This window comes from Salvelinus fontinalis, chromosome 16 (assembly GCF_029448725.1).
Source record: "Salvelinus fontinalis isolate EN_2023a chromosome 16, ASM2944872v1, whole genome shotgun sequence".
NCBI classification, from domain to species: domain Eukaryota; kingdom Metazoa; phylum Chordata; class Actinopteri; order Salmoniformes; family Salmonidae; genus Salvelinus; species Salvelinus fontinalis.
This window is the reverse complement of record NC_074680.1, coordinates 52,316,309-52,343,780: the sequence shown is the minus strand read 5'-3', so window position 1 is coordinate 52,343,780 and position 27,472 is coordinate 52,316,309. Positions and strand designations below refer to the sequence as shown.

At 43.7% G+C, this 27,472-nt stretch overlaps 3 protein-coding genes across 4 annotated transcripts; 1 reads left to right on the top strand and 2 right to left on the bottom strand.

Annotated features, from left to right (window-relative positions):
• The first annotated feature begins 268 nt into the window (after positions 1–268).
• On the top strand, positions 269–11,759 carry LOC129813331 (uncharacterized). Of its 2 annotated transcripts, none has more exons than XM_055865698.1 (5): positions 269–629; positions 1,905–2,275; positions 7,050–7,114; positions 7,533–7,690; positions 7,971–11,759. In XM_055865698.1, exons 1-5 carry the CDS (start codon positions 386–388, stop codon positions 10,868–10,870), a joined length of 3,738 nt encoding a protein of 1,245 aa, XP_055721673.1. In that variant the 5' UTR covers positions 269–385; the 3' UTR covers positions 10,871–11,759. The 2 variants fall into 2 exon arrangements, with proteins under 2 accessions (XP_055721673.1, XP_055721672.1); XM_055865697.1 differs by lacking the exon at positions 269–629 and adding an exon at positions 697–1,351.
• Positions 11,760–11,855: 96 nt separating this feature from the next.
• LOC129813402 (zinc finger protein 85-like) lies at positions 11,856–14,164 on the bottom strand. Its single transcript, XM_055865737.1, has 4 exons — positions 14,150–14,164; positions 13,746–13,916; positions 13,319–13,627; positions 11,856–13,040 (listed from the first exon to the last, which is right to left on the bottom strand). Exons 1-4 carry the CDS (start codon positions 14,162–14,164, stop codon positions 12,828–12,830), a joined length of 708 nt encoding a protein of 235 aa, XP_055721712.1. The 3' UTR covers positions 11,856–12,827.
• Positions 14,165–14,715: 551 nt separating this feature from the next.
• Positions 14,716–25,982, bottom strand: LOC129813332 (equilibrative nucleobase transporter 1-like). Its single transcript, XM_055865699.1, has 13 exons — positions 25,429–25,982; positions 23,744–24,818; positions 23,045–23,174; positions 22,489–22,535; positions 21,713–21,789; positions 21,049–21,141; positions 19,255–19,394; positions 18,741–18,892; positions 18,495–18,638; positions 18,266–18,373; positions 17,830–18,016; positions 15,308–15,431; positions 14,716–15,042 (listed from the first exon to the last, which is right to left on the bottom strand). The coding sequence occupies exons 2-13, from the start codon at positions 23,934–23,936 to the stop codon at positions 14,902–14,904; spliced, it is 1,536 nt and encodes a 511-aa protein (XP_055721674.1). The 5' UTR covers positions 23,937–24,818; positions 25,429–25,982; the 3' UTR covers positions 14,716–14,901.
• Between the last annotated feature and the right edge of the window lie 1,490 nt (positions 25,983–27,472).

Below are 27,472 nucleotides of genomic sequence, written 5' to 3'. Positions count from 1 at the left end.
AATTGTAGGCTTCGGTGTGTTTTCCCCCATGACTAAATTACCCAGTGTCGATTTCTCTCTCTCAATTTCACTCACTTCCATGCTGTGCATTTCGCACAGGCCAGTGGTATACCACGACAATCTCTGTAGTTGTTTTCCTACATTTCCATGCAGCCCATCCATAGTACTCGATATTAAATACTTTTATAAATATTTTTCTCACTTTTTTAAAAGAACTGCACATTTGGTGACTTGCAAAATTGAGCCCGGTATATCGAGTGCACGCATGACACGCCGGGGTAGGTTACTGGGCGGTCAGTAGAACGAGCGCACCCAGATTGAAAGACCAGCCCTCAACCGAGTGTAGGCTTCTACTACACGTAGATTATAATGGTCAGTCGTGAGAATGGATCTTGTCTCTAAACCCAAAGTCAAATCCGCAATTTGGGTGCATTTTGGTTTTAAGCCAAACGAGAAAGGAGAGCCTCAGAATATTGATGAGGCGGTTTGTCGGTTATGCCGGAGGATTGTTTTTGTCAAAGGAGGAAACACGAGTAATCTAAGACATCACCTGCGACTACGACACCCAGATATATTTTCTGAGTTTATATCGGCAACGTCTGGGCATGGGTACTATTTTGAACCATCGGGTGAGTCTACATTCAAACGTTTTTAGAATTGTAGCCTATGCTTTTTTTTAGACATATTATTGTCGATTTTTTTTTCTCTCTTTCACTCGCTGTCATGCATGATGTGCATTATATACAACTCAATACTTGAAGATGATTTGCTAACGCACCAAACGCCTGAATATGATTGGTCAACCAACGATGTCAGTCAAACTCTGTCCTCGATGAGAAAGAAGTATCGGATATCGCCATTAAGGGTCACTGATATCGTACACATTAACTTGTTGTTCGTCGGATATGTTGCTGAATTTGTTGGCAATTAAGTAAAATATACAGACGCGGTGTTTTCTGTAAACATTCTAAATTTGTAACTATTGTGTGTAAATCGATAACCGTTTAGAATTTCATCATCGGGAGGCCTAATCTTTAGGCTATATCGATGTATCCAGGTAAACCTATTTCACTGTGCTAACTAGCACATTTAAGCCATTGAATGATGGATCTAGTCTCAAAGAAACGAGCTACATCCACAGTCTGGGTTCATTTTGGTGTTAAACCAAATGATAAAGGGGAGCCTGAAAATAAGGAGGAGGCTATTTGTCGGTTGTGCCGAAGGATAGTTCCGTGCAAAACTGGGAGCCCGACCAACCTGAGATCACATTTAAGGGTTCACCACCCTGATGTGTTTTATCAACTCATGTATGGTGATGGTGGTGTTGGAGCCTCCATTCGTCAATCATCAGGTGTGTAATAAGCAAGTTATTTGCACCGTGTGTGTGTTGGGAATTGACAAGGACCTCACCATACGATATTATCACTATACATAGGTGCCAATACGATATGTATTGCGATTCAATGTCCAAACATATTGCTCACTGTGTGCTGCAGAGGGGCAAGAGAGAGCCATGAACATGAGTTTTGATCAGTCATGGAAAGTCCTGAAATAAATAAGCGCTGATGTTGTTTTTGCTCATCATTTTTTTAAACATGGAGAACAAGCTATGAAGAAATAATACTGGAGTTTTGGTGCAGGTACAACTGACTAACGCAAAAAAATATTGCGATATTGTTTAAAAAAAAATATTGCGATATATCATCAAATAATATCTCTATGTAACTGTATATATTTCCCCCCCATAGTGTGTGTGTAAGAGAGGGACTGCAGTCTGCTTGCTCATATTCTATTTCTGGGGGAAGAGAACAGAGGTGTCCTGCTGCCAGGAGAATTCCGGTGTGCATTTTCCTTCATCCACTGTCCAGACAGCTTCTACTAATTCCCTCTCCACCTCTACCCAGGTTCAGAGCAGGGTCACCACTACAACAACGACTCCCAAGGCAACTTCGGCAGTGGCCATGGTAACTTCGGCAGTGGCCATGGTAACTTCGGTGGTGGCCACGGTAATGACAGACCGCTTCACTTCATCCCAGACACGGTGGTCTGCGGTGAGCCATGGTTGGAGGGCGGTGACCCCCGTGCGGTGGGCTCCATCCCCCCGTGCCTCAGCCTGCGGAGGTGGGGCAGTGGGCCTGTGCCTGGGGGGTCAGCGGAGGAGGAAGAGGCGGGGGTGTTTGCCAAGACCCTGTCACTGCATCAGGGGTGGACGTTTGGACCCTTCGTAGGAGAGTTGACCCGCGGCCCTCTGAGCTGCCTCAAATACGCCTGGGCTGTGAGTATGAATAGATAGATATTAGCCTGGGCTGTGAGTATGAATAGATAGATATTAGCCTGGGCTGTGAGTATGAACCGATAGATATTAACCTGGGCTGTGAGTATGAACAGATAGATATTAGCCTGGGCTGTGAGTATGAATGGAGAGGTATTAGCCTGGGCTGTGAGTATGAACCGATAGATATTAGCCTGGGCTGTGAGTATGAACAGATAGATATTAGCCTGGGCTGTGAGTATGAACCGATAGATATTAGCCTGGGCTGTGAGTATGAACCGATAGATATTAGCCTGGGCTGTGAGTATGAACCGATAGATATTAGCCTGGGCTGTGAGTATGAACCGATAGATATTAGCCTGGGCTGTGAGTATGAACCGATAGATATTAGCCTGGGCTGTGAGTATGAACCGATAGATATTAGCCTGGGCTGTGAGTATGAACCGATAGATATTAGCCTGGGCTGTGAGTATGAACCGATAGATATTAGCCTGGGCTGTGAGTATGAACCGATAGATATTAGCCTGGGCTGTGAGTATGAACCGATAGATATTAGCCTGGGCTGTGAGTATGAACCGATAGATATTAGCCTGGGCTGTGAGTATGAACCGATAGATATTAGCCTGGGCTGTGAGTATGAACCGATAGATATTAGCCTGGGCTGTGAGTATGAACCGATAGATATTAGCCTGGGCTGTGAGTATGAACCGATAGATATTAGCCTGGGCTGTGAGTATGAACCGATAGATATTAGCCTGGGCTGTGAGTATGAACCGATAGATATTAGCCTGGGCTGTGAGTATGAACCGATAGATATTAGCCTGGGCTGTGAGTATGAACCGATAGATATTAGCCTGGGCTGTGAGTATGAACCGATAGATATTAGCCTGGGCTGTGAGTATGAACCGATAGATATTAGCCTGGGCTGTGAGTATGAACCGATAGATATTAGCCTGGGCTGTGAGTATGAACCGATAGATATTAGCCTGGGCTGTGAGTATGAACCGATAGATATTAGCCTGGGCTGTGAGTATGAACCGATAGATATTAGCCTGGGCTGTGAGTATGAACCGATAGATATTAGCCTGGGCTGTGAGTATGAACCGATAGATATTAGCCTGGGCTGTGAGTATGAACCGATAGATATTAGCCTGGGCTGTGAGTATGAACCGATAGATATTAGCCTGGGCTGTGAGTATGAACCGATAGATATTAGCCTGGGCTGTGAGTATGAACCGATAGATATTAGCCTGGGCTGTGAGTATGAACCGATAGATATTAGCCTGGGCTGTGAGTATGAACGGATAGATATTAGCCTGGGCTGTGAGTATGAACCGATAGATATTAGCCTGGGCTGTGAGTATGAACCGATAGATATTAGCCTGGGCTGTGAGTATGAACGGATAGATATTAGCCTGATCCACCATCCTGACTAAATCACTGTGTAGAATAGGTAAGCGGTGTAACTGAATATTGTAGCGACCCTGGTTTATAAGCGCGGATATCGACTCTGCCACTTTAGCATGCCGTTGTGACACAGTCGATGACACAGTCGATGACACAGTCGATGGTGCGCCGGGCCTCTGGCCAGAAGGTTGGCGGTTCGAGCCATACTCCCTGCCGGTTTCATTACAACATGGAAGCTGTGGAACAGAATATGTTCAGGGCCTTCAGAAAGTATTCATACCCCTAGACTTATTCCTCATTTTGTTGTTATAGCCTGAAATCAAATAATACCCCATAATGACGAAGTGAAAATGTGTTTTTAGACATTTTAGCAATGTATTGAAAATGAAATACAGAAATATTCACACCCCTGAGTAGAAGCAAATTTGGCAGCGATTACAGCTATGAGTATTTCTGGATAAATCTCTAAAAGCTTTCCACACATGAATTGTGCAACATTTGCCCATTATTATTTTCAAAATTCTTCAACCTCTGTGAAATTGTTTGTTGATCATTGCTAGACAACTATTTTCAGGTCTTCCCATTAGAGGTCGACTGATTATGCTTTTTCAATGCCGATACCGATTATTGGAGGACAAATACCGATTAATCGGCCGATTTATTTAAATAAATAAAAATCTTTTTAAATATATATATATCATGCACACACATTTTTGTAATAATGACAATTGGAACAATACTCAATGAACAATGAACACTTTTATTTTAACTTAATATAATACATAAATACACACACACGCACACAGCTCTGAAGTGACAATGATACTGAAGAGTCTGCTTAGGAGACAAAGAAAATCTGGCCCAACCAAATCATCACAAAACAAAAAGAAAAATATATCAGCTATTGGAAAGACACCACAAAAAATCAAAGTAAACTTCAATGCTATTTGGCTCTAAACAGACAGTACATGGTGGCAGACTATCTGACCACTGTGACTGATAGAAAACTGAGGAAAACATTGACTAGGTACAGACTCAGTGAGCACAGTCTGGCTATAGAAACCGGTCGTCATAGACAAACCTGGCTGCCCAGAGAGGACAGGGTGTGTTTACTCTGCTCCAGGGGAGAGGTAGAGACAGAAGTGCATTTCCTACTACACTGTGACAAATACTCAGACCTAAGAGCATATTTCTTTCCCAAAATTATAATTCAATACAAAGAATTTGAAACTATAAAAGATGAAGAAAAAATCAAATATTTATTGGGTGAAAAGCCAAAATGTGCAGTTTTGGCAGCCAAATATGTGTCCTGCCACAACCTGAAGGACAGCCAGTGAAAAATGCAAAGTAATGTTGATAATATTTCCCATTTAGCTTAGTTTTGTTTTGTCTTTCATACCAGGTCATATGTCTTCTCAAGTCATATTGACACTGGTCTACTACCATTCTACTACCATTGTTTTAATGTATTGTTGTTCTGATTAATATTGTTGTTGTAGTTGTTGTTAATGGTAATCCCATGTCCACTACTACTATTATTATTGCTGTTAGTCCCACCATTTATTTATATATAAATATTTATATATTTTGTGTATATATATACATATATATTTTATTTGAATTTTTCGATATGTATACTTTGACAATGTAAGTAATAATGAACTTGCCATGTCGAATTGAATTGAATTACTCTCAACTGTTTGAATAAAAATAGAGTTTAATGTACCTGTGATGAATGTTGAAAACAAAAACCTTAATTTCTATATGCAGGAAATCCTATTTTAATAATGGGCATGGTAAGAATTGACAACCAAAGTGCGAGTCATAATTCCCATGACACCTAGCAAAATCTGAAAAGCGGTTCCTTCATTTATTGCATAGGATATTTTTAGATTCACTTAAAATAAGGTTTGTGTTTCATGTAGGCTTACATCACCGTTCCAATTTTATAACTGTGTAGATATCCATAGGACAAGGTAACTCTGATCAATATTGGCTAAATATAAGCAAAGATTTAAAAAATGTAGAGTGGATTTATGAAAATATGTTGACAAACGTTACCTTATCCTAGTGTGATTTACACGGGTATCAAAACGTCGAGGCAGTTTAAGCCTGCACGAAACACAGACCTTATTTGAAGTAGATCAAGACATTCTCTATGGAAGACATGAACGTAAAATAACGAAGGAACCCCTTTCAAATTCAGCCGCAAGTTATTACAGGAATTATAACGCGTCGACTATTTCTCTCTAAACCATATACCTTTGACTAATCCGGAAACTATCCCCTCAAACAAAACGTTTATTCCGTTCCGTATTTTATCTAACGAGTGGCATCCATGAGTCTAAATATTCCTGTTACATTGCACAACCTTCAATGTTGTCATAATTACGTAAAATTCTGGCAAATTAGTTTGCAAAGAGCCAGGCGGCCCAAACTGTTGCATATACCCTGACTCTGCATGCAATGAACGCAAGAGAAATTACACAATTTCACCTGGTTAATATTGCCTGCTAACCTGGATTTCTATTAGCTAAATATGCAGGTTTAAAAATATATACTTGTGTATTGATTTTAAGAAAGGCATTGATGTTTATGGTTAAGTACACATTGGAGCAATGACAGTCATTGATTGATTGTTTTTTATAAGATAAGTTTAATGCTAGCTAGCAACTTACCTTAGCTTACTGCATTCGCCAACAGGCAGGCTCCTCGTGGAGTGCAATGTAATCAGGTGTTAGAGCATTGGACTAGTTAACTGTAAGGTTGCAAGATTGGATCTCCGATTTATTTTATTTTATTTTTTTGAACGACCGATTTTTTTTAACCTTGTCAGCTTGGGGATTCGATCCAGCAACCAAATGACGTTGGCGGCGGCTTATGGTAGAGAAATTAACATTCAATTATCCGGCAACAGCTCTGCTGGACATTCCAGCAGTCAACATGCCAATTGCACGTTCCGTCACCTTGACATCTGTGGCATTGTATTGTGACAACTGCAAATTGTAGTGGCATTTTATTGTCCCCAGCACAAACTGCACCTGTGTAGTGATCATGTTGTTTAATTAGCTTCTTGATATGCCAGACCTGTCAGCTGGATGGATTATATTGGAAAAGGAGAAATACTTGCTAACAGGGATGTAAAGACATTTCTGCACACATTTCTTTTTAGAAATAAGCTTTTTGTGAGTATGGAACATTTCTGAGATCTTTTATTTCAGCTCATGAAACATGGGACCAACACATGTTGCATTTATATTTTTGTTCAGTATGGTCTTGATAAAGGCTGACCTATACACTGTAAACTACATGCAAATGTGGTCAGTTTGGCCTACAAATCAGCTAATAGTTGATTCTCTCTTGTTCCCAGATCAAAGAAAATGATTCCTACTACTTCGTAGATGCCTCGGATGAAAACAAATCAAACTGGATGAGGTGAGAAGTTATGTTTGAAACAATGATGTCTGCATTTAGTCTTTCAGGTTGTTAGCGATCTGTTTAACCTTTTTCAATTCCAACATGTATTCCTTTAGTGATCTTATTAGTTAACCCAATGAATATAACAATGTCATTTATTTAGTCATTTATGTTTCTAATGTCCGAACAGACATCCCTACTTCATATTTATCTCATATCTATTTGAATATCACCTTTAGTCAAGATATACATTTAGGGCTTGTTTCCAGGACACAGATTATGCCTAGTCCTGGACTAAAAAGCAAGATCAATGGAGATTCTCCATTGAGAATAATTTTTAGTCCAGGATTAGACTTAATCTGTGTCTGGGGAAACTGCTCCGTTGGCTATGCAATGTTAATTTCACTGCATTGTCATGCCGCTCATCCCTGTTCAGGTATGTAGCGTGTGCTGCCTGCGAGGAAGAACACAACCTGACGGTGTTCCAGTACCGCGGTCAGATCTTCTACAGGGTCTCCCAGCCCATCCCTGAGGGGACAGAACTCAAGGTCTGGATTGGCCAGGAGTACGCTGCCATGCTGGGTCTAGGGATCGGTACGTTTGGTGATTGGGAGTTCTAGCGCAACGGAATTAACGTTATTAGGCGTTATTAACTGGTATAATATTATTTATTACTTGACAATTGGAGCTTCCTAGTATTCATCCCATGTGATGGAAAAGTACGTTTTTGGGTAATAATTATGGAATTACGCTGTTATCTTGTAGTAAAAGGGAGCTGATCAGGGAGCTGCAAAATAAAGCATTACCTATATTTTGACTCACACGAACACTGTTATTAAACACAATATTCTCTCTCTTACTGCCACTGTCACAGGTGAGAACATCAAGTGTGAATTCGGGGACAAGGAAATCCTACTGAGGATCTTCCGTGACATCCAAGTCGTGCCAGTGGGCGGAACTAGCAGTCTCCCAGACACCAATGGCTCTTACAGCTGGTCAGACAACAGCCAATCAGGGAGCCCCCTGCCAGTCATCAGTGATATCAGTAGCGGGTTACAGACTGATACCACTGACCCTACCCCTGTCCTCAATCCACCTCAAAACACCAATCAGACGGGACTGGCAACAACCGTGAAGTACGACTTTGTGAAGGGTGCTGAGATACTGTTGAGCCCTTCTCAGCCCAACAGCCCCGTATGGGAGTTCTTTGGGTTTGAGCCGGACCCCAACGGCCAACCGCTGGACAAGGACAAAGTCATGTGCAAGCTGTGTGGTCAACACGTGGACTACAGTGCTACTGTCACCCACCTGGAGAACCATCTGGTCCAGATGCACCATATGAAGCGCCGGGACGTCATCAAGGATGGCAACAAGCCCTGGGTTTTGTCCTCACGCTTCAGGCCTTACCACACTACGGGCGGCAGAGCACCTCGTTCTAGCAGCCCCTCAACCCACAGAACCACCAACAACAACTACAGTAATGAGGACTGGACTTGGAGTGGGAACGGCAGTTCAGCAGTGACCGATACTGTAACAGCGGGTTCGACCGCTACACCGGGACAGAGAACGCTCTCTAACTTCCTGACCAATCAAACCACCACAGCCATCACTAACTTCCTCATCAAAGACTTGTTGCCCCCAGATACAGTGGAGGGGGAGGGCTTCAAGCAGCTGATCCAGACCCTGCTGCCATCCTGCAAGGAGATTCCTTCAGCTTCTCTACTGGAGGAGGTGCTGAGGGACGTCCACACCAAGGGAAGAAAGAACTGGGCCAAGCTGCTGACCAACCGCACTGGGTTTAATGAGGAAGACACTTCCAAACCTAATATTCCAGTTCAATTCAAACCCAGCTCCTCAACAAGACAAGCTTCCCGTTTCCACTCACAGACCCAGAACCAAGTATCTCACCACGTAGCTGTTAGTGCTGACGTGTGGTGTCATGACTGGCAGGGAGACCAGGAGAGGTACGCCACCCTGTGGGCCCATTTCATCAACGCTGACTTCACTTCCCATAACCTGGCTTTGGCCACGGAGCGTCTGGGTGAGACGGGAACTGGGGATATGGATCTGAGCATGGTCGAGGCTACAGTGAGGTCCATGGCTCAGGAGTGGGACATCGCTCAGCCCAGTTTCATCCTGCTTGGGGGCGAAGAGATGGAAAAGACGAAGGTAGGTGCGAAGAAGAGAGAGAGAAGTGAAGGTGTTGGTGAAGGTGCCCGTCACCACCACCCGAACTCCACCACATTCCTGGAGATGGAGGACTCCATATCCTCTGATGATCTCTCAGGTCTAGAACGAGCGATCGAACGAGCCAACTCCACCAGCGAGGAGTCCCACTCTCCACCCATACCCTGTTTCTTCACAGCTGTTCAGAGCTGCATAGAGGAAGTCATGGGTCATTCCATCATCTCAAAGAGCCTCAGTGTATTCCAACATCTTCTCTACAGCCTCTTCTCCCTCCATGATAAAGACATGGTAACTCTTCACCCAGCCAGGAAACTGATCTTAGACCTACAGAAGCAGGAGACGGCTGAGCTGAAGGCTTGGGCCTATGGGAAACCATGCTGGAATGTGCTTTACAGTGTGGTTAAGACGCTTCTCCGCTATCAAAACATGATCTCTGAGACACTAAAACAAATAGACAGTGAGATCCAAACTGGACAAGACACAGGAAGTCCCACTGACTTGGATTCAGGGGCGACTGCTGACAAACATGGCACAAACTCCACTTCCGCTGCCTGTGCTAACTCTGACACCACCGACAGCTCCAACTCATCGGTACCCGTCCCTCCCAAACGATCTGACTGGAAGGTGTTGGAGGATCTCTCTTCCATGCTGAAACCCCTAGACGTGGCCTGCCGTACCCTGGCCAAGGAACCGTTCCCCAGGCTCTCGCTGGTCAAGCCCATCCTCACCGGCCTGCTCGACCGACATTTCGCCCCCCACCCCCGCCATCGCAACGACTCCACCATCTTGAAGGAACTCAAAAAGAAGATAAGGTGGGGCCTTTCCCGCCGGTACAACGACCCCCAGATCAACCAGCTATTGTGTGTAGCGTGCGCCCTCGACCCCCAGTTTCACGGCCTGGGCTTCATGGACGTCAGAGAGCAGGCGACCACCTTCGCCTGGCTGAAGAAAGAAACGGTCCGGATCGTAGAGGAGGACCGGAGGAGGGCCGAGGCAGCGTCTCCAGGGGTCAGGAAGAAGAGGGGATCCTCCTCGACCACCTCATCAGGAGAGATGGAGGGAGACGTCCTGAGAAGAAGCAAAAGGCTGAAGGAGATCACCCCGGTCAGTTTCAAAGAGAGAACAGAGAGTGATTCAGACGAGGAAGCCACCGGTAGCTCTGTGAACGACGACAGTGAGAGTGATAACATGGAGCCGAAACTGGAGCCCACCTCCCAGCAGACCGGCATGGAGTTCCTTCTAGGGGACCTATTCGGCTCCCAGTCCCAGAACAAGCAGCCCTCAGTGGAAGAGACAGTGGACATTGAGCTGTCTGTCTTCAGAGCAGAGAAGGGGGCCACCCTGGGCGTGGAGCCTTTACAGTGGTGGAAGGCTAGATCAGGACAGCTCCCCCTGCTGGCCAAAGTGGCACGTGCCTACCTGGCTGCGCCGGCTGTCGCAGGCAGTGCCGTCCAGATGTTCCTGCAGGATGGAGGAGGGGTGATACAGAGGAAGAGAACCAATATTCCTCCAGAGGGCCTTGACCAGATGCTGTTTCTGCACCATAACGGTCTGACCGCGACCACACAGGGTTACACAACGGTCTGAAAGGATGAACACAACTTGCTGACTGTCACTCAATACATAGATTTAACTATGGGGCCTCTCTCTCTCCAAGTTGATGAGATGGACTTTGTGAAGACTATCACTCAATCTCTGAAACATGAAAGACTTTCCTTTCTTGGTTAAAATGTTGGACTGTTAAACATGTAACTGTTGTGTGTTTTCAGTATGTAGAGAGAAACTAAATTCAGAGAGAAGTCCCTTTTTGGTTAGTGCCTTATCATTCTTTGAACTGTTAGCATAACTGCTGTACACATGTATTGTTTAAGTTTTAAAAACGGTTTTACTGTATGCATATACTGTTGTTTAAGCTAGTTTACTGTCCGAAGTCTGATGGGACTCTTACTTCTGAACCTATTCATTTCAGTTCTAGGAAAACTCTAGATTTATATTTTTTACATTTCAGAATTTTATATATACATAATTGGTTAACCAACAAGGTTGAATTTTCATAGTGTCTGTAGGATTAATTTACTTCTCTGAGAAAAACACTATATAAAATATATTGCAGCTGAAACAATTGAAGATTTATTGGTTTTGTGGAGGAAATCAGACACAGTGGATTATGGCAAAGCTGTAGATCTAACAAGAAATTGAACATGTAACTTTTATAGTCTTAACTGTTTAATCAAATGTTCCGAGGCTTAAATGTTAGAATAGTGAACCAACACATTTGTAATCCTAAACGTGTTCACATAATCAGTTCTTCATCCTGTACAAGGCTTTGTGTTTGCATGTTAGAATGACTGTTCTTTATGAAAGAAACTTGAAGTATATCTGATCAGTTTGTATGGTCATACAAATAGCATTTATCCCTGTACATTCTTACTGTCAATGGCTTTTGGGTATTTGTAAGTAAACTTTGTTTTAGAGAGATGTTTCAATGGGTCTTTTCATTGACACTCATATCAGGGTTTACTTCAGCCAACTGTTAGCATGGAGGAGGAGTAGCTATGGGTGAATTCATTCGTTAAACGCTGTAGAAAAACATTTTGCAACTAAAAGGGTTCGTCCCTGTTTTATATATAATTTATTTAACAAAAAACCATTTGCTTCTGTTTGGTCTTCACCTGGGAGTTACTGGTGATGTCATAGTTGTGATGTCATTGCTGAGGTGACTGGTGCTGCTACTATGTGTTTAGCTGCTACAGGTGAGACTTGTCAGGGATTTACTAGTGTTACTATGGGTTTGGATACTATACTGGTGCTATGGGTGTTGCTGTGGATGATACCACAGCCATGTAAACTAGTCACAGAGGATGTTGTTTCACTGTTTGGCCTGTAGATGGTGCTGTGACTCTACCAGGAGTTGTGAACCTCACTACAGGTACTTGGAACAAGGTCAGAGGCTGTCCCACTCCCTGGTTGGCTACAATCATAAAAACAGACCTGGGACTTGTTCTTCCTGCTGACACACTGCATTCTAACAACAGTTCCTAGACCTGTTCTTGCTGCTACAGCACTCCCTGGCCCTGACAAGCTGCAGTCTAACAACTGGTCCTATGATACAGCACTCCCCGGCCCGGTCACAAGCTGTGGTTTAACAACTGGTCCTATACCTGTTTTCCCTTCTACAGCACTCCCTGACACAAGCTGGTGTCTATGACGTGTACTACTAGACACTGACAAGTAGTTTATAAGACGGGAACACGTTTTCTTCTTTCAACACCAAACTCTGCTCTGACTTCTTCATTGTGATCCTCCTTTTCTGCTGGAACTGTCTGTGTCTCTGACTCCGTTTCTCCGTGTCACAGCTGTGGTTATCCAGTTGGTTCAGACCTGTAAAACTAACCCGACACAGGTCAGCTGAACGAAGGCGGTTTGGCCTGTCCTAGTCTTTGCCTCCAATCCAGATGACAGTTAAACTTTGACCCCGGGGTGGGTGGACGGTTCGACGCCGTGCTCAACATTAAGGTGAACAGTGAGGTGTGCCTGCGGGCGTTCACCAAGGAGACATGGAACACTTGTGGCGCGTCTTCCTGGACTTGGGCTCTGTAACGTGGGTACGGCGATGGAGGGTGAGGCGGTCGGGTCGGAGGAATCCCTTGCCGCGGTCGGGATAGACGTAGGGCGTGTCCTCTGAGTGGAGCTTCAGGTGATGGGGTGTCTTGTTGCAGTCCTCAAAGGTGTGGTCACGGTCCTCCATGTGGTGGACCTAATACAGGTTACAATGTTTTTGAGTTTCTCACGGTGCCCATTTAGCTATTCTCATCGCCAGTTCTTTTATACGGCAATATTTTTTTAAAGAATTTCAAAAACAACCATTCTCAAAGCATACCTATAGTATACCTTTGTGTGTAGTATTGTTTAGAGTAATTACAGGAGTCCGCATCTCTCCTACACTTCCTCAACCCCTTATGAACAGCGTTTCCTACCTATATGTATACTGACAGCAAAACCAGGGACCAGTCCTCTCAACCTAACTTGACTGACCTTGTGGTTATGCAGAATCCTTGCTGTCCTGAAGGCCTTGAGACACTTCACACACAGGAAGGGCCTTGTCACCAGCTGATGACTCGGATCATACACTGTTCTGAAGCTCCCCCCGTGGGGACACGGGCGAGGTTGCTCACTCAGGTGGCCCAGGGCGTGCGCCTTCATCATACCGGCGGTCGCAAACGTCTTCTCACAGTACGGGCACGGAAACGGCTGCTCTCCCGTGTGCTTGCATCCGTCGGAACGGAAGAAGGTGCGCGGGCAGGCGGAGCCCCACCCCCCTTGGTGTAGTAGTTTGTCAGATTCCTGTCGGCCAAATAAAAGTGATAGAATGGGTAGGTTGGCACTCAAAGTAGCTAGTTCCAAAGAGCTCACTCTTACCACAAGCTGAAATCATGTTTTGCTACGTCTACCCAGTACCTACCTGTCTGTGGAAGGTCTTGTTGCAGTCGGAGCAGGAGTAAGGCTTCTCTCCCGTGTGGACAGTAGGTGCATCAGCATCATCCTGCTGTCCTGAACAGACTGCATGTGTGGTGGAGGCTTGATCCACTGCCTCAGTATGGTGGATCTGGGTCTGCTTTGGTATCGCTGTGGTCTACATGTGACCTGTTGTTGTTGGGGAAGTAAGGCAAGTGTCAACATTGGCAATAACTTGAACCGATTTTTATCTCCTGACTTATGGGCTACATTTAATAAATGTACCCCCAAACTTGATCAAAATACCTTTATTGTGTTTTCGATTACAATCAATTATACAGCAGTAAGCTACACACATATTGGACAATATTTTGTATGTTATATTGATTCAGTGTGTGTGGAATGAACTACCTGTGTCTGTGCCATCGTTGTCGTAACTGACATTCATTTTCTTCTGCAGCTAACTGAAGTACTCTGCTCTCTCCGTTCTCGGTACTGGACCTTTCACCGTAAGAATAACGTCGGCGACCTGACTTTGACAGCCTGGTTATCTCCGCCAGTAACGTTTTTTGCAGAGAACCCATACAACGAGCCAACGGCACTTCAGAGATGGACAGAAGTAAAGCCACGACTTCCTCTGTTGACATATGTTCAGGTGTAAAACTAGATCGCATCAAGTCGATCACTTCATCCACCGTTCGACTCGGAATAAAATTGTAAATAAACGTGGTTTCCTCCATTTCTACAGCTGTTGTGAAACTCAGGATATTGGGTGTACATCGGTAGTTTCAACTCTGCCTACACGAGACGAAAACCTTGAATACCAATCTTTATCAGGCTAAATTGACATGTGATCGCCAACTAGTTTGTTTTGGACTGCGTGACTCAATTTGACCGGAAACCAGTTTGTTTTCAATGACGACTTCCGGCATGACGTACTATGCCATTACTTGTTATGCTTAGAAATCAGGACACAATAATGGATAATACATTTTATTGAAAACTATCCAACAAAACATACTGATGGAAAATATGGGATTACTGTAAAACATAAGTATAAAAAATATTTTATTATTATTTTACATTTTCACTTATTCCCTTTAAACAATTAGAAATAAGACATTTCCTGTTTCCCTTGGCTCAGGACCCTCATGTACTGTCCCCTACATTTTGGCCTCAGCCAATGTGATGGCAGCACCGCCGGCCATATCCTCCCTCTGATTGGTCAGTTTCCTGCAGTGGTAGAAGATGTTGATTGGATGGATGAACGCCAGTAGAGTGAGGAGAGTCAGAGCGATGTTCACCTGAGGAGGAAAGACGACAAAGACGGCCCTTTTGAGAGAGTAGCATTAACCTTACTGGTCTGCAAAGTGGGCCAACTGCATGTTACACAGTTATTATGTTATGAGCTGTGAGGTTCAACAAAGACATTTCCATATTTACTTTTTGGCAAGTACAATACAGTACATCTACTAATCTCGTCCACTCTGCCTGCTCTCTCACGATAGCAACTGAGCCTGGGGACGAGGTTAGTCATCTAGTGACCGTATGTTTGTATGACCCACTCACATAGAAGGGGTCTCCACCTAGGGCTCCTTTGACCAGGGCGAAACAGGGGTACTGCAGCAGTGACACCACGGCAGACAGAGACATCACCAAACCATACAACTTCCCAAAGTGGACCCCAGGAAAACTGTGGTGAGAGAGGGCAGGGAGGAGAAAAGAAAGGAGAGCCGGACATCAACTGAGGGAAGTATGAATGAGTAGCACTCAGTCGCCTTCCTTTATTGTAAACTTTAGTCTTTGAACTGTATTTTCACATTTTAAAATGTCAAGTCTATTGTCTATTTATTTCCCTTGTTCCTTCTTCTATAATCTACCTTTTTATTTCCTTCCTGTCAGATCTCACTATTAATCTGCTACTCTGCCCCCACTATTAATCTGCCACTCTGCCCCCACTATTAATCTGCCACTGCCCCCACTATTAATCTGCCACTCTGATCCCACTATTAATCTGCCACTCTGACCCCACTATTAATCTGCCACTGCCCCCACTATTAATCTGCCACTCTGATCCCACTATTAATCTGCCACTCTGCCCCCCACTATTAATCTGCCACTCTGACCCCACTATTAATCTGCCACTCTGCCCCCCACTATTAATCTGCCACTCTGATCCCACTATTAATCTGCCACTGCCCCCACTATTAATCTGCCACTCTGCCCCCACTATTAATCTGCCACTCTGCCCCCACTATTAATCTGCCACTCTGCCCCCACTATTAATCTGCCACTGCCCCCACTATTAATCTGCCACTCTGATCCCACTATTAATCTGCCACTCTGCCCCCCACTATTAATCTGCCACTCTGACCCCACTATTAATCTGCCACTCTGCCCCCCACTATTAATCTGCCACTCTGCCCCCACTATTAATCTGCCACTGCCCCCACTATTAATCTGCCACTCTGATCCCACTATTAATCTGCCACTCTGCCCCCCACTATTAATCTGCCACTCTGACCCCACTATTAATCTGCCACTCTGCCCCCCACTATTAATCTGCCACTCTGATCCCACTATTAATCTGCCACTCTGCCCCCCACTATTAATCTGCCACTCTGCCCCCACTATTAATCTGCCACTCTGATCCCACTATTAATCTGCCACTCTGACCCCACTATTAATTTGCCACTCTGACCCCACTATTAATCTGCCACTCTGCCCCCCACTATTAATCTGCCACTCTGCCCCCCACTATTAATCTGCCACTCAGGCCCCACTATTAATCTGCCACTCTGTTCCCACTATTAATCTGCCACTCAGGCCCCACTATTAATCTGCCACTCTGCCCCCCACTATTAATCTGCCACTCTGCCCCCCACTATTAATCTGCCACTCTGCCCCCCACTATTAATCTGCCACTCTGCCCCCCACTATTAATCTGCCACTCTGCCCCCACTATTAATCTGCCACTCTGCCCCCCACTATTAATCTGCCACTCTGCCCCCCACTATTAATCTGCCACTCTGCCCCCCACTATTAATCTGCTAATCTGACCCCACTATTAATCTGCCACTCTGACCCCACTATTAATCTGCCACTCTGACCCCACTATTAATCTGCTACTCTGCCCCCCACTATTAATCTGCCACTCTGCCCCCCACTATTAATCTGCCACTCAGGCCCCACTATTAATCTGCCACTCTGTCCCCACTATTAATCTGCCACTCTGCCCCCCACTATTAATCTGCCACTCTGCCCCCACTATTAATCTGCCACTCTGATCCCACTATTAATCTGCCACTCTGCCCCCCACTATTAATCTGCCACTCTGCCCCCCACTATTAATCTGCCACTCTGATCCCACTATTAATCTGCCACTCTGATCCCACTATTAATCTGCCACTCTGATCCCACTATTAATCTGCCACTCTGACCCCACTATTAATTTGCCACTCTGACCCCACTATTAATCTGCCACTCTGCCCCCCACTATTAATCTGCCACTCTGCCCCCCACTATTAATCTGCCACTCTGCCCCCCACTATTAATCTGCCACTCTGCCCCCCACTATTAATCTGCCACTCTGCCCCCCCACTATTAATCTGCCACTCTGCCCCCCACTATTAATCTGCCACTCTGCCCCCCACTATTAATCTGCCACTCTGCCCCCCACTATTAATCTGCCACTCTGCCCCCCACTATTAATCTGCCACTCTGCCCCCCACTATTAATCTGCCACTCTGCCCCCACTATTAATCTGCTACTCTGCCCCCACTATTAATCTGCCACTCTGACCCCACTATTAATCTGCTACTCTGCCCCCCACTATTAATCTGCCACTCTGCCCCCACTATTAATCTGCCACTCTGCCCCCACTATTAATCTGCCACTCTGCCCCCCACTATTAATCTGCCACTCTGCCCCCCACTATTAATCTGCCACTCAGGCCCCACTATTAATCTGCCACTCTGTCCCCACTATTAATCTGCCACTCTGCCCCCCACTATTAATCTGCCACTCTGCCCCCCCTATTAATCTGCCACTCTGCCCCCCACTATCTGTCTCTTTATCCCTCTTTCACTCACGCGATGCTGACGAAGGCTGCGTTGCCTCCGTAGAGGAAGGAGCGGTTGAGGACCTGCAGGATGAAGGTGAGGTACTGGAGAGGGAGGAGAGGAGAGGAGGCGCAGATGGAGAAGAGGAGGCACTGGAGGGAGGTGAGGAAGAGGGAGAGAGAGGAGGAGCGCAGGTCTGCCTCCTTACCTGTTTCTCCTATAGACGGAGGAGGTGAGAGAAAGGTTGGGTGAGGATGATGGACACACACACACACCAGAACCATGGCCATGCTCATTAGGCATGAAATAGGATTTAAAAAATATATTCTAGACTGAAACAGGAGGTAGGCCTACTACCTGACCCAATAAGGATACCCATTATCGTCTTTCATTGCTTAACATTTTGCTACTTTGTGCTCTATTGAACACCATCCTGTTGTTACTAAGCTAGAGCCATGTCACCCACCTGGAGCCAGTGGCTTCCCCTTGTGTCTGTCCATGATGAGGCCGTTCCAGGGAGCACAGAGGACCCCAAACAGCTGGGTGAAGGCAAAGGCATTGGTGTACTGACTCACTGAAAGAGAGAGAGAGAGAGGGGGGAGAAAGAGAGAAGGGGGGAGGGAGTATTTAGATTCATTCAGTGAACCTATGCTTTGGTGTGTGCATGCGTGTGTGTGTTCATGTGTGTGGTTTACCCAGGGCTGAGTCGTTGTCGGCCAGCCGGTTGAGCATGGGGTTCAGTGTTCCGATGAAGAGGTAGTGTCTCAGCTGCATGACAGACAGCCACACCAGATGCCACAGGAAGAACCACGACTGCACACAGCTCCTGAAACTGGCCACTGAGAGAGTGTGTGTGTGTGAGAGAGGAAAAACATTTGAGTCAACAAAATGCACCTTCCATTCCCCGGCCAGATTAAAGATTGTAGTTGGCCAAACGACACCTTTCCCAGAGTTTTCCGACTGCTGCCCGTCATCAGACTGTAGGGGCATGTCGTCGGTCTCCGCTGGCCCCTCCCCCTCTGATGTCATCCCCGTCTCTCGAGTCTTCTCAAACTCCTCTACGTTGTAGCTGTTGGACTTTCCAGGGTTCACGCTGTTGAAAAGGAAGCACCAGGGTATAATCAAATATGTTTATCATCAGGGTCACCCATCTGATATGAATGCATGTCATTGAGACTGACCTAACAAATCAATACCATTTGTTAAATGCCAAACACAAATAATTATTAATAATGATTTAATTTCGTTTTGCATTTATCTATGAACATGTACAGGACTTTTTCCTGCCCAAGTAATCTGACAAGGAAACACTCCATGGTCTGGAAAACCCCCAGGCCCTCTGCGAGTCGTAGTTCTCTAGGTAACAACTACAACCTCCATACATACTATGGCATTATGTATCATAGGGCCTGGTCAGATTAATACTATCATATGTGTGGGAGTTGTAGTTCTCACCCATAGGTGAAGCCCTCAGGGAGTGGGTAGGGAATGTGGGTGTTGGGCATGAGGAAGAACGTCCTGAGGAGGTGGATGACACTGCAGACGGAGAGAATGAGGAAGGAGGAGCGGAGGGAGACCCCTCCTTCATACATCACCTGAGACGGAGGGAGAGACGCACGGAGAGCCACCAATGGATAGCTATTAAACGACCATGACTACATATAATAAAAATATCATCAATATATGGGATATATATACAAATATAATCAATATATGGGATATATATACAAATATAATCAATATATGGGAAATATATACAAATATAATCAATATATGGGATATATCTACAATATCTACAAATATAATATTATATGGAATATATCTACAATATCTACAAATATAATCATTATATGGGATATATCTACAAATATAATATTATATGGGATATATCTACAAATATCTACAAATATAATATTATATGGGATATATCTACAAATATAATATTATATGGGATATATCTACAATATCTACAAATATAATCATTATATGGGATATATCTACAATATCTACAAATATAATCAATATATGGGATATATCTACAAATATAATATTATATGGGATATATCTACAAATATCTACAAATATAATATTATATGGGATATATCTACAAATATAATATTATATGGGATATATCTACAATATCTACAAATATAATCATTATATGGGATATATCTACAATATCTACAAATATAATCAATATATGGGATATATCTACAAATATAATATTATATGGGATATATCTACAATATCTACAAATATAATCATTATATGGGATATATCTACAATATCTACAAATATAATATTATATGGGATATATCTACAATATCTACAAATATAATCATTATATGGGATATATCTACAAATATAATCATTATATGGGATATATCTACAATATCTACAAATATAATCATTATATGGGATATATCTACAATATCTACAAATATAATCAATATATGGGATATATCTACAAATATAATATTATATGGGATATATCTACAAATATCTACAAATATAATATTATATGGGATATATCTACAAATATAATATTATATGGGATATATCTACAATATCTACAAATATAATCATTATATGGGATATATCTACAATATCTACAAATATAATCAATATATGGGATATATCTACAAATATAATATTATATGGGATATATCTACAATATCTACAAATATAATCATTATATGGGATATATCTACAATATCTACAAATATAATATTATATGGGATATATCTACAATATCTACAAATATAATCATTATATGGGATATATCTACAAATATAATCATTATATGGGATATATCTACAATATCTGAAAATATAATCAATATATGGGATATATCTACAATATATACAAATATAATCAATATATGGGATATATCTACAAATATAATCATTATATGGGATATATCTACAATATCTACAAATATAATCAATATATGGGATATATCTACAATATATACAAATATAATCATTATATGGGATATATCTACAAATATAATATTATATGGGATATATCTACAATATCTACAAATATAATCAATATATGGGATATATCTACAATATATACAAATATTATCATTATATGGGATATATCTACAATATATAATCAAATTAATCTGTTTTATACACTTGGCCTTTTTAAGGCAGTTATCTAGTAACCTGACGAGCAGAGCATTTTTCTCTCAGAGAGAGGCCTCTGTCCTGTAGGCTACAGTATGTGTGAGTTCTGTGATACCTTGATGATGAGGAAGACAGCCGAGGAAGAGTCGAAGGCTCCATTATAGAGGGTGATGATGGTGGAACGATGGGAGCCAAACAGGTTCCCAACCTATAGTAGCGAACAACAGTTCAACAAGTGTGGACATTCATCCAAGAAGAATACATCCACCCATATAGTACACAGTAGAAATACAGTATCCATATAGTACACAGTAGAAATACAGTATCCATTTAGTATACAGTAGAAATACAGTATCCATATAGTACACAGTATAAATACAGTATCCATATAGTACACAGTAGAAATACAGTATCCATATAGTACACAGTAGAAATACAGTAGCCATATAGTACACAGTAGAAATACAGTATCCATTTAGTATACAGTAGAAATACAGTATCCATATAGTATACAGTAGAAATACAGTATCCATATAGTACACAGTATAAACACAGTATCCATATAGTATACAGTAGAAATACAGTATCCATATAGTACACAGTATAAACACAGTATCCATATAGTATACAGTAGAAATACGGTATTTACTGAATAAATATCAGTTTTATGTGCCAGACAAAATAGTGTGTGACATACACCTGTTACACAGATGTAATGAATACTGTTTGTACTGTCTGGAACTGTGTTGAAACTGAGGAGTCATGGCATGCTGCTGTACCTGTATGTTTGTGATGAGGAACAATATACCTCCTACTGCGATGAAGGACAGGGCTGGGAACAGCAGCATGGACAGAGCTATTAGAGAGAGAGATAGAGAGATAGACACAGAGACAGCATAGGTCAAGTTCAATCTCTACTCATCCAACATTCTACACTAGGAATGTGCTCTTCCTAATGCTTTTGCAGGGTCCCCGTCCCCAGTCCACCTGGTCGTACTCCTGCTCTAGTTTCTGCTGGTCTGCCTGACGTGCTACCTTATCCCGGACCTGCTGTTTCAACCCTCTCTCTCCTTCTCCCGGTGTCTCTCTCTCTCGACCTGTCTCTCGACCTCTGAATGCTCGGCTATGAAAAGCCAACTGACACTTACTCCTGAGGTGCTGACCCGTTGCACCCTCTATAACCACTGTGATTATTATTTGATCCTGCTGGTCATCGATGAACGTTCGAACATCTTGAAGAACGATCTGGCCTTAATGGCCATGTACTCTTATAATTTCCACCGGGAACAGCCAGAGCCTGGTTCCTCTCTAGGTTTCTTCCTAGGTTCCTGCCTTTCTAGGGAGTTTTTCCTAGCCACCGTGCTTCTACATCTGCATTGCTTGCTGTTTAGGGTTTTAGGATGGGTTTCCTTACAAGCCCTTTGTGACATCTGCTGATGTAAATAGGGCTTTATAAATACATTTGATTGATTGTCTTTGTTCATTTATCAAATAACAAATATCAAGAGCTGTTCTGATTGAATAACAACCGTTATACTGTACAGTCTATGTTCACCTGAACTGGAGAAGGCAACCATCAGTGTACCAGTGGTGTAGAGACATCTGAGGGGAAACACAGAGCAGAGGTAGATAAAGAGGTATCACACAGTGGGTTATGGTCTGTTAAACTTTAGTCGCTGACACATTTCTCAGTGGGTCAGAAGACAACCTCAATAAACCTGTAGAACTTAGATTAAAATATGCATACACATTCTACAAAAACAATGCCTGAGTAAACCAGGAATGGACCCTCACCTTCCCACCCCCTTTTGACTCAGTGACTCACTCACTCTCTCTCTCTCGTCTAGGCGACGGTCTAGCTATAAACTTACTGAAGAATTGTTATTAATTGACTATGTGTAAATAAACTCTGTGGATGTCCTGGAAATACTGGTCAGAGGTCAGGACCTAGTTATATCCTTTAATTGTTAACATTGTAAGAATTATTTGCAATGGATATGCCATATATCACATTGTATATGGGTATATCGCCATCCTTACCTGACCAGGGCAGGAAAAACTCTGGGCCCTAGTAATGAAGCCTGGATTTCTGTAGTTTAAAAAAGACTCACATTCCCAGAAGCCTCGTTGCCATGGTGCCGAAGCGGTCGAAGATGAATCCGTTGGGAAGCGTGAGGAAGTTGTTCATAAAGGAGGTGACGGTGAAGACCAGAGAGAACTGTTCATCCTGTCCACTACAGTCTGAGAGAGATGGAGGGATGGGGAGAGAGATTAGGGATGATGAAGACCAGGGAGACCTGTTCATCCTGTCCACTACAGTCTGAGAAAGAGAGAGATGGAGGGATGGGGAGAGAGATTAGGGATGATGAAGACCAGGGAGACCTATTCATCCTGTCCACTACAGTCTGAGAAAGAGAGAGATGGAGGGATGGGGAGAGAGATTAGGGATGATGAAGACCAGGGAGACCTATTCATCCTGTCCACTACAGTCTGAGAAAGAGAGAGATGGAGGGATGGGGAGAGAGATTAGGGATGATGAAGACCAGGGAGAACTGTTCATCCTCTCCACTACAATCTGAGAGAGAGAGAGAGAGAGATGGATGGATGGATGAGGAGAGAGAGTGCGAGGGAGGGGGGATGGGGCAGAGTGAGAGATTGAATACAGAAAGAGAGGAATACAGAGAGATAGAGAGGGGGAGAAAGATAGAAGTCCTTCAGTTTTCTAGTATGAACTCCTCAGATGTGCTTCATATTCTATTCCAATCTATTCTATTCTGTCATATTGAACTGAATAGCATTGAACTACTCACCTGTTTCCACTGTACTGTTGGGTCCAGTAGTCAGATTGACACAGAGGTCAGCGAAGTATCCATCTGTCTTCAGGACGAAGACCAGCGATGCCCAACCGAAGACCACGCCGGCGAAACACAGACACTCCACCAGCCCTGTGGCCAGGGTCAGTCTGTAGCGCAACCCTACCCCTCCCCCCTCGCATCCCAGCATCCTCGCTGATTAACAGACTGACTGCCTGACTGGCTGGCTGACTAGCTACCTGCCTGGCTGACTGAGTCCTTGCTCTGACTGGCTTGCTGGCTGACCGACTGATAGCTACCTGCCTGGCTGACTAACTGACTCCCTGCTCTGACTGACTGGCTTGCTGCCTGTTTAACTGTCACTCAAAGGACTGTTCTTGTTGTCTTATTAATGTGAGGTTAATGGGTGACTGTATTCAAAGAGACCCCTTTTCTATCCTCTGACTCTTATGTCTTACTTTTCTATATGTCCTCCCTCTCTCTCTCTCTTTCTCTCTCCCCCTCGCTCTCTCTCTCCCTCTCTATCCTTTATATCCCTCTTGATACTTGCTTTGAGTATTTGAGAGCGACTGGCTGAAAAGTAGCTGTATCACTAGAAAGGAGTGCTGGGTGGGAGAGATAAGGAGTGGCATTCCAATTCAAACTGCACTATCAGAAAATATACTGGTTAACTCCCCTTCTCAATCAATGGCTGTTAGAGATAACACGTTTTATGACAGGTTTCAAACACCTAAGACTTGAAGTGGTAGTGGTGGCCATAGTAGAAATAATAGCAGTAGAATTTGAGTTCATAGCACACTAACATGAGTTGTCATAATAGTAGGCCTAGTGGTTAAACCCACGAGGAGTGGGAAGTTTCTCAACCTGCAGTGTAAACTGGTCGCTCTCACAGCCCCTCTGTCTATAGATGTGTTTCTCTTCCTCTTTCTTTCTCACTTCCTTGTTGTTCCACTTTGTGTTTATTTCCCTCTCTTTTCTTCAGTGTGTAACTCATGACTTTTGTTCATTCCTTTGTTGCCATTTCATAAATGATCCTGTCATTTGCTTTGAGAGGCGATTGTTCATCTTCCCCCTAAAATATACACGTGAAGAGGCATCACAACACGTGTCAGGTGTAATAATGCAATAACAATTAATAATAATAATAATACATAGTGCACATCAAACACTTTAAGGATAAATAATTATAATACAAATTCGGAAATCGGAATAATACAGACTAGGGACTATCGGCTACGGTCTAATGCGTAGTAAATCCGCTAATGGTATGAGAATGTGTACTGAGCTGTAGCCTACATTACAGTGCGGGAAGACTACAACAGATAAAGTACACTCGCCCTATAACGGTAATCCACATCAGATTAGCTACAGACTAATCCGCCATGCGGTCATTGCATTACTGTGTTTTCTTTGCGCGCAATCTGTAGTATGGTGCCTAAACGCCTCAAAATAGACAGTAAAATAGTTCGGTTATAACGGGACGTTGGCCAGTGTAGGACACTGTGCTGTCATAAAACAATAAAAACGTGTATGGCTATGGTAGAGCAACTTTTATGACAATTATTACACTGGCCACAGTTCAACCATGCAGCATTAATCATAAATCGTAGGCTATGAAAACTATGCCATACATAGGCTGTAGCCTATACATTCAGATATTAGCCTATATACCAGCTACTCACTTTGTTTAATGTCGATCCTCTTGTTGATTTGTGGTAGAACTCTAAACAGACACCTCGTCACCATTACGCGCAGGCGCCGCGATGTGCCAGTCCATTCGCTGTCTGTTTTTCCACCTGCGCTGCATGGTGCACGCGACGCAAGCGTTGGCCAGCCATTGGGGACTAGGCTAAATGACTAAAATATATGTGAGTGGTGAGTTGTCTCCAGTTGCTTACATCTAATTATAAACTGGGTGGTAGAGCCCTGAGTGCTAATTGGCTGAAAACCATGGTATATCAGGCATATACCAGGGGTATGACAAAACATGTATTTTTCCTGTTCTAATTACACTTGTAACCAGTTTATAATAGCAATAAGGCACCTCGGGGGTTTGTGGTATATAGCCAATATACCACCTGTGTCCAGACACTCCGTGTTGTGTTGTGCATAAGAACAGCCCTTAGCCTTGGCCATATACCACACCCCCTCAGGCCTTAAATATACACTCTAAAAGTAGGCCTAGCTACTCACAGCTGTGTGGGATTTCTGATGATAATGTCATTCATTGTAAAATGGAAATACTAACTTGGAATATGATTTGACAGCAATAATAAAATACATCTTCTGGAATTAAAAAGTAACTTGACCAATGAAAGCAGCCATCTCAACCATCAGCATTTTACTCAGAAACTGCCTAGCAACACAGCAGGCTACAATAAAGGCCAATTCACAGAACAGATGTCTACTGTATGTATTGAACTCTTGATTTTATGTGGAATCCCCCTTTGTAAAACTGGTTCAAGTCTTTCCACATAAAACTTTAGATCATATGTAAAACAAGAAGTCAATTACGTCACACACACACACACACATCAATTACGTCACACACAGGGCACTTCCATCACGTGTGTGTCTTCATGTGAGCTTGGAGGTGTGCACCATGCGAGAAGTGGCGTCCACATAGTGCGCAGGCGAAGGGTCGGACACCCGTGTGGAGCAGTTCATGCCTCCTCAGGTGACTGGGTCTGATGAAGCTCCGCCCACACACGGAGCAGTGATGCATCCTCTCTCTCGTGTGGTTGAGGGCGTGCCGCTTAAGGCAGCTGATGTAGGGGAAACCCTTCCCACAATGTTTGCATACGAACCTCCCCTCCTTCTCTTTACTGAGGGGAGCTCGAGTTCTGACAGTCCCACCACTTCCTCTTTGGTCTCCATGGTGACCAGGCATGACGGTGACGGTGTGTTTCCCCGGGAACGATGCGTAATCGTCTGTGGTCGTTGTCGAGGAGGAAGTGCGTTGTTGTAGTTGGTTTTCTGACGAGTAGGTGAAAAATAGACCAGAGGTGTCTGTGTAGCCACCGTACCCCAGGTTCAGTGCTGCATACTCGGGGTACGTTTGGCCCAGATCCTCCTGGTCGACCTCCAGGCCTGGTTCTCCTCCCGGTAGTGGGTTGAGGTCTGGACATGGGCTCTCTGGCTCCCTCTTGAGGCGGATCTCCTCAACTACTACAGGCTGGTCCTGGTCCAGGCAGTGAGAGCTGCTACTGAGGTCATGTTCCAGAGTTCTATGTTCTAGTTCTAGGTGTTCCATAGTTCTATGTTCCTGTTCTATGTGGTGTCCCATAGTTCTATGTTCCACTTCTATGTTGTGTTCCATAGAGTCAGTGAGCTCATCTCTACCCCCTGGTGGTGTACTCTGGAACCCCCAGTCCTCCTCAAAACTGCTCTGATCAGTGGGATGCGGTTGCCGGGCGACCAGTGGAGTGGTGGAATGCTCAGGAGCTTACATGCAGGAGAGGGGGCAACACGGGATAGAGAACAGAAGGCAATGTCATCATCATCATCTTCACCACCACCATCATCGGCATCATCATCATCACTACCACCACCATCATCACCACCGCCATGTAATATTGCATTTTGCTATCTGGATGTTTGAACTTGGCCTCCCTTCCTCCCTCATTTCATTTAAGCTCTTTCCTTCTCTCTCAGTAGCTAGGTTTACATCCAATTTAATGTGAATATTCTAAAATCTGCATAAGAAAATATGTACATTTTCCCACC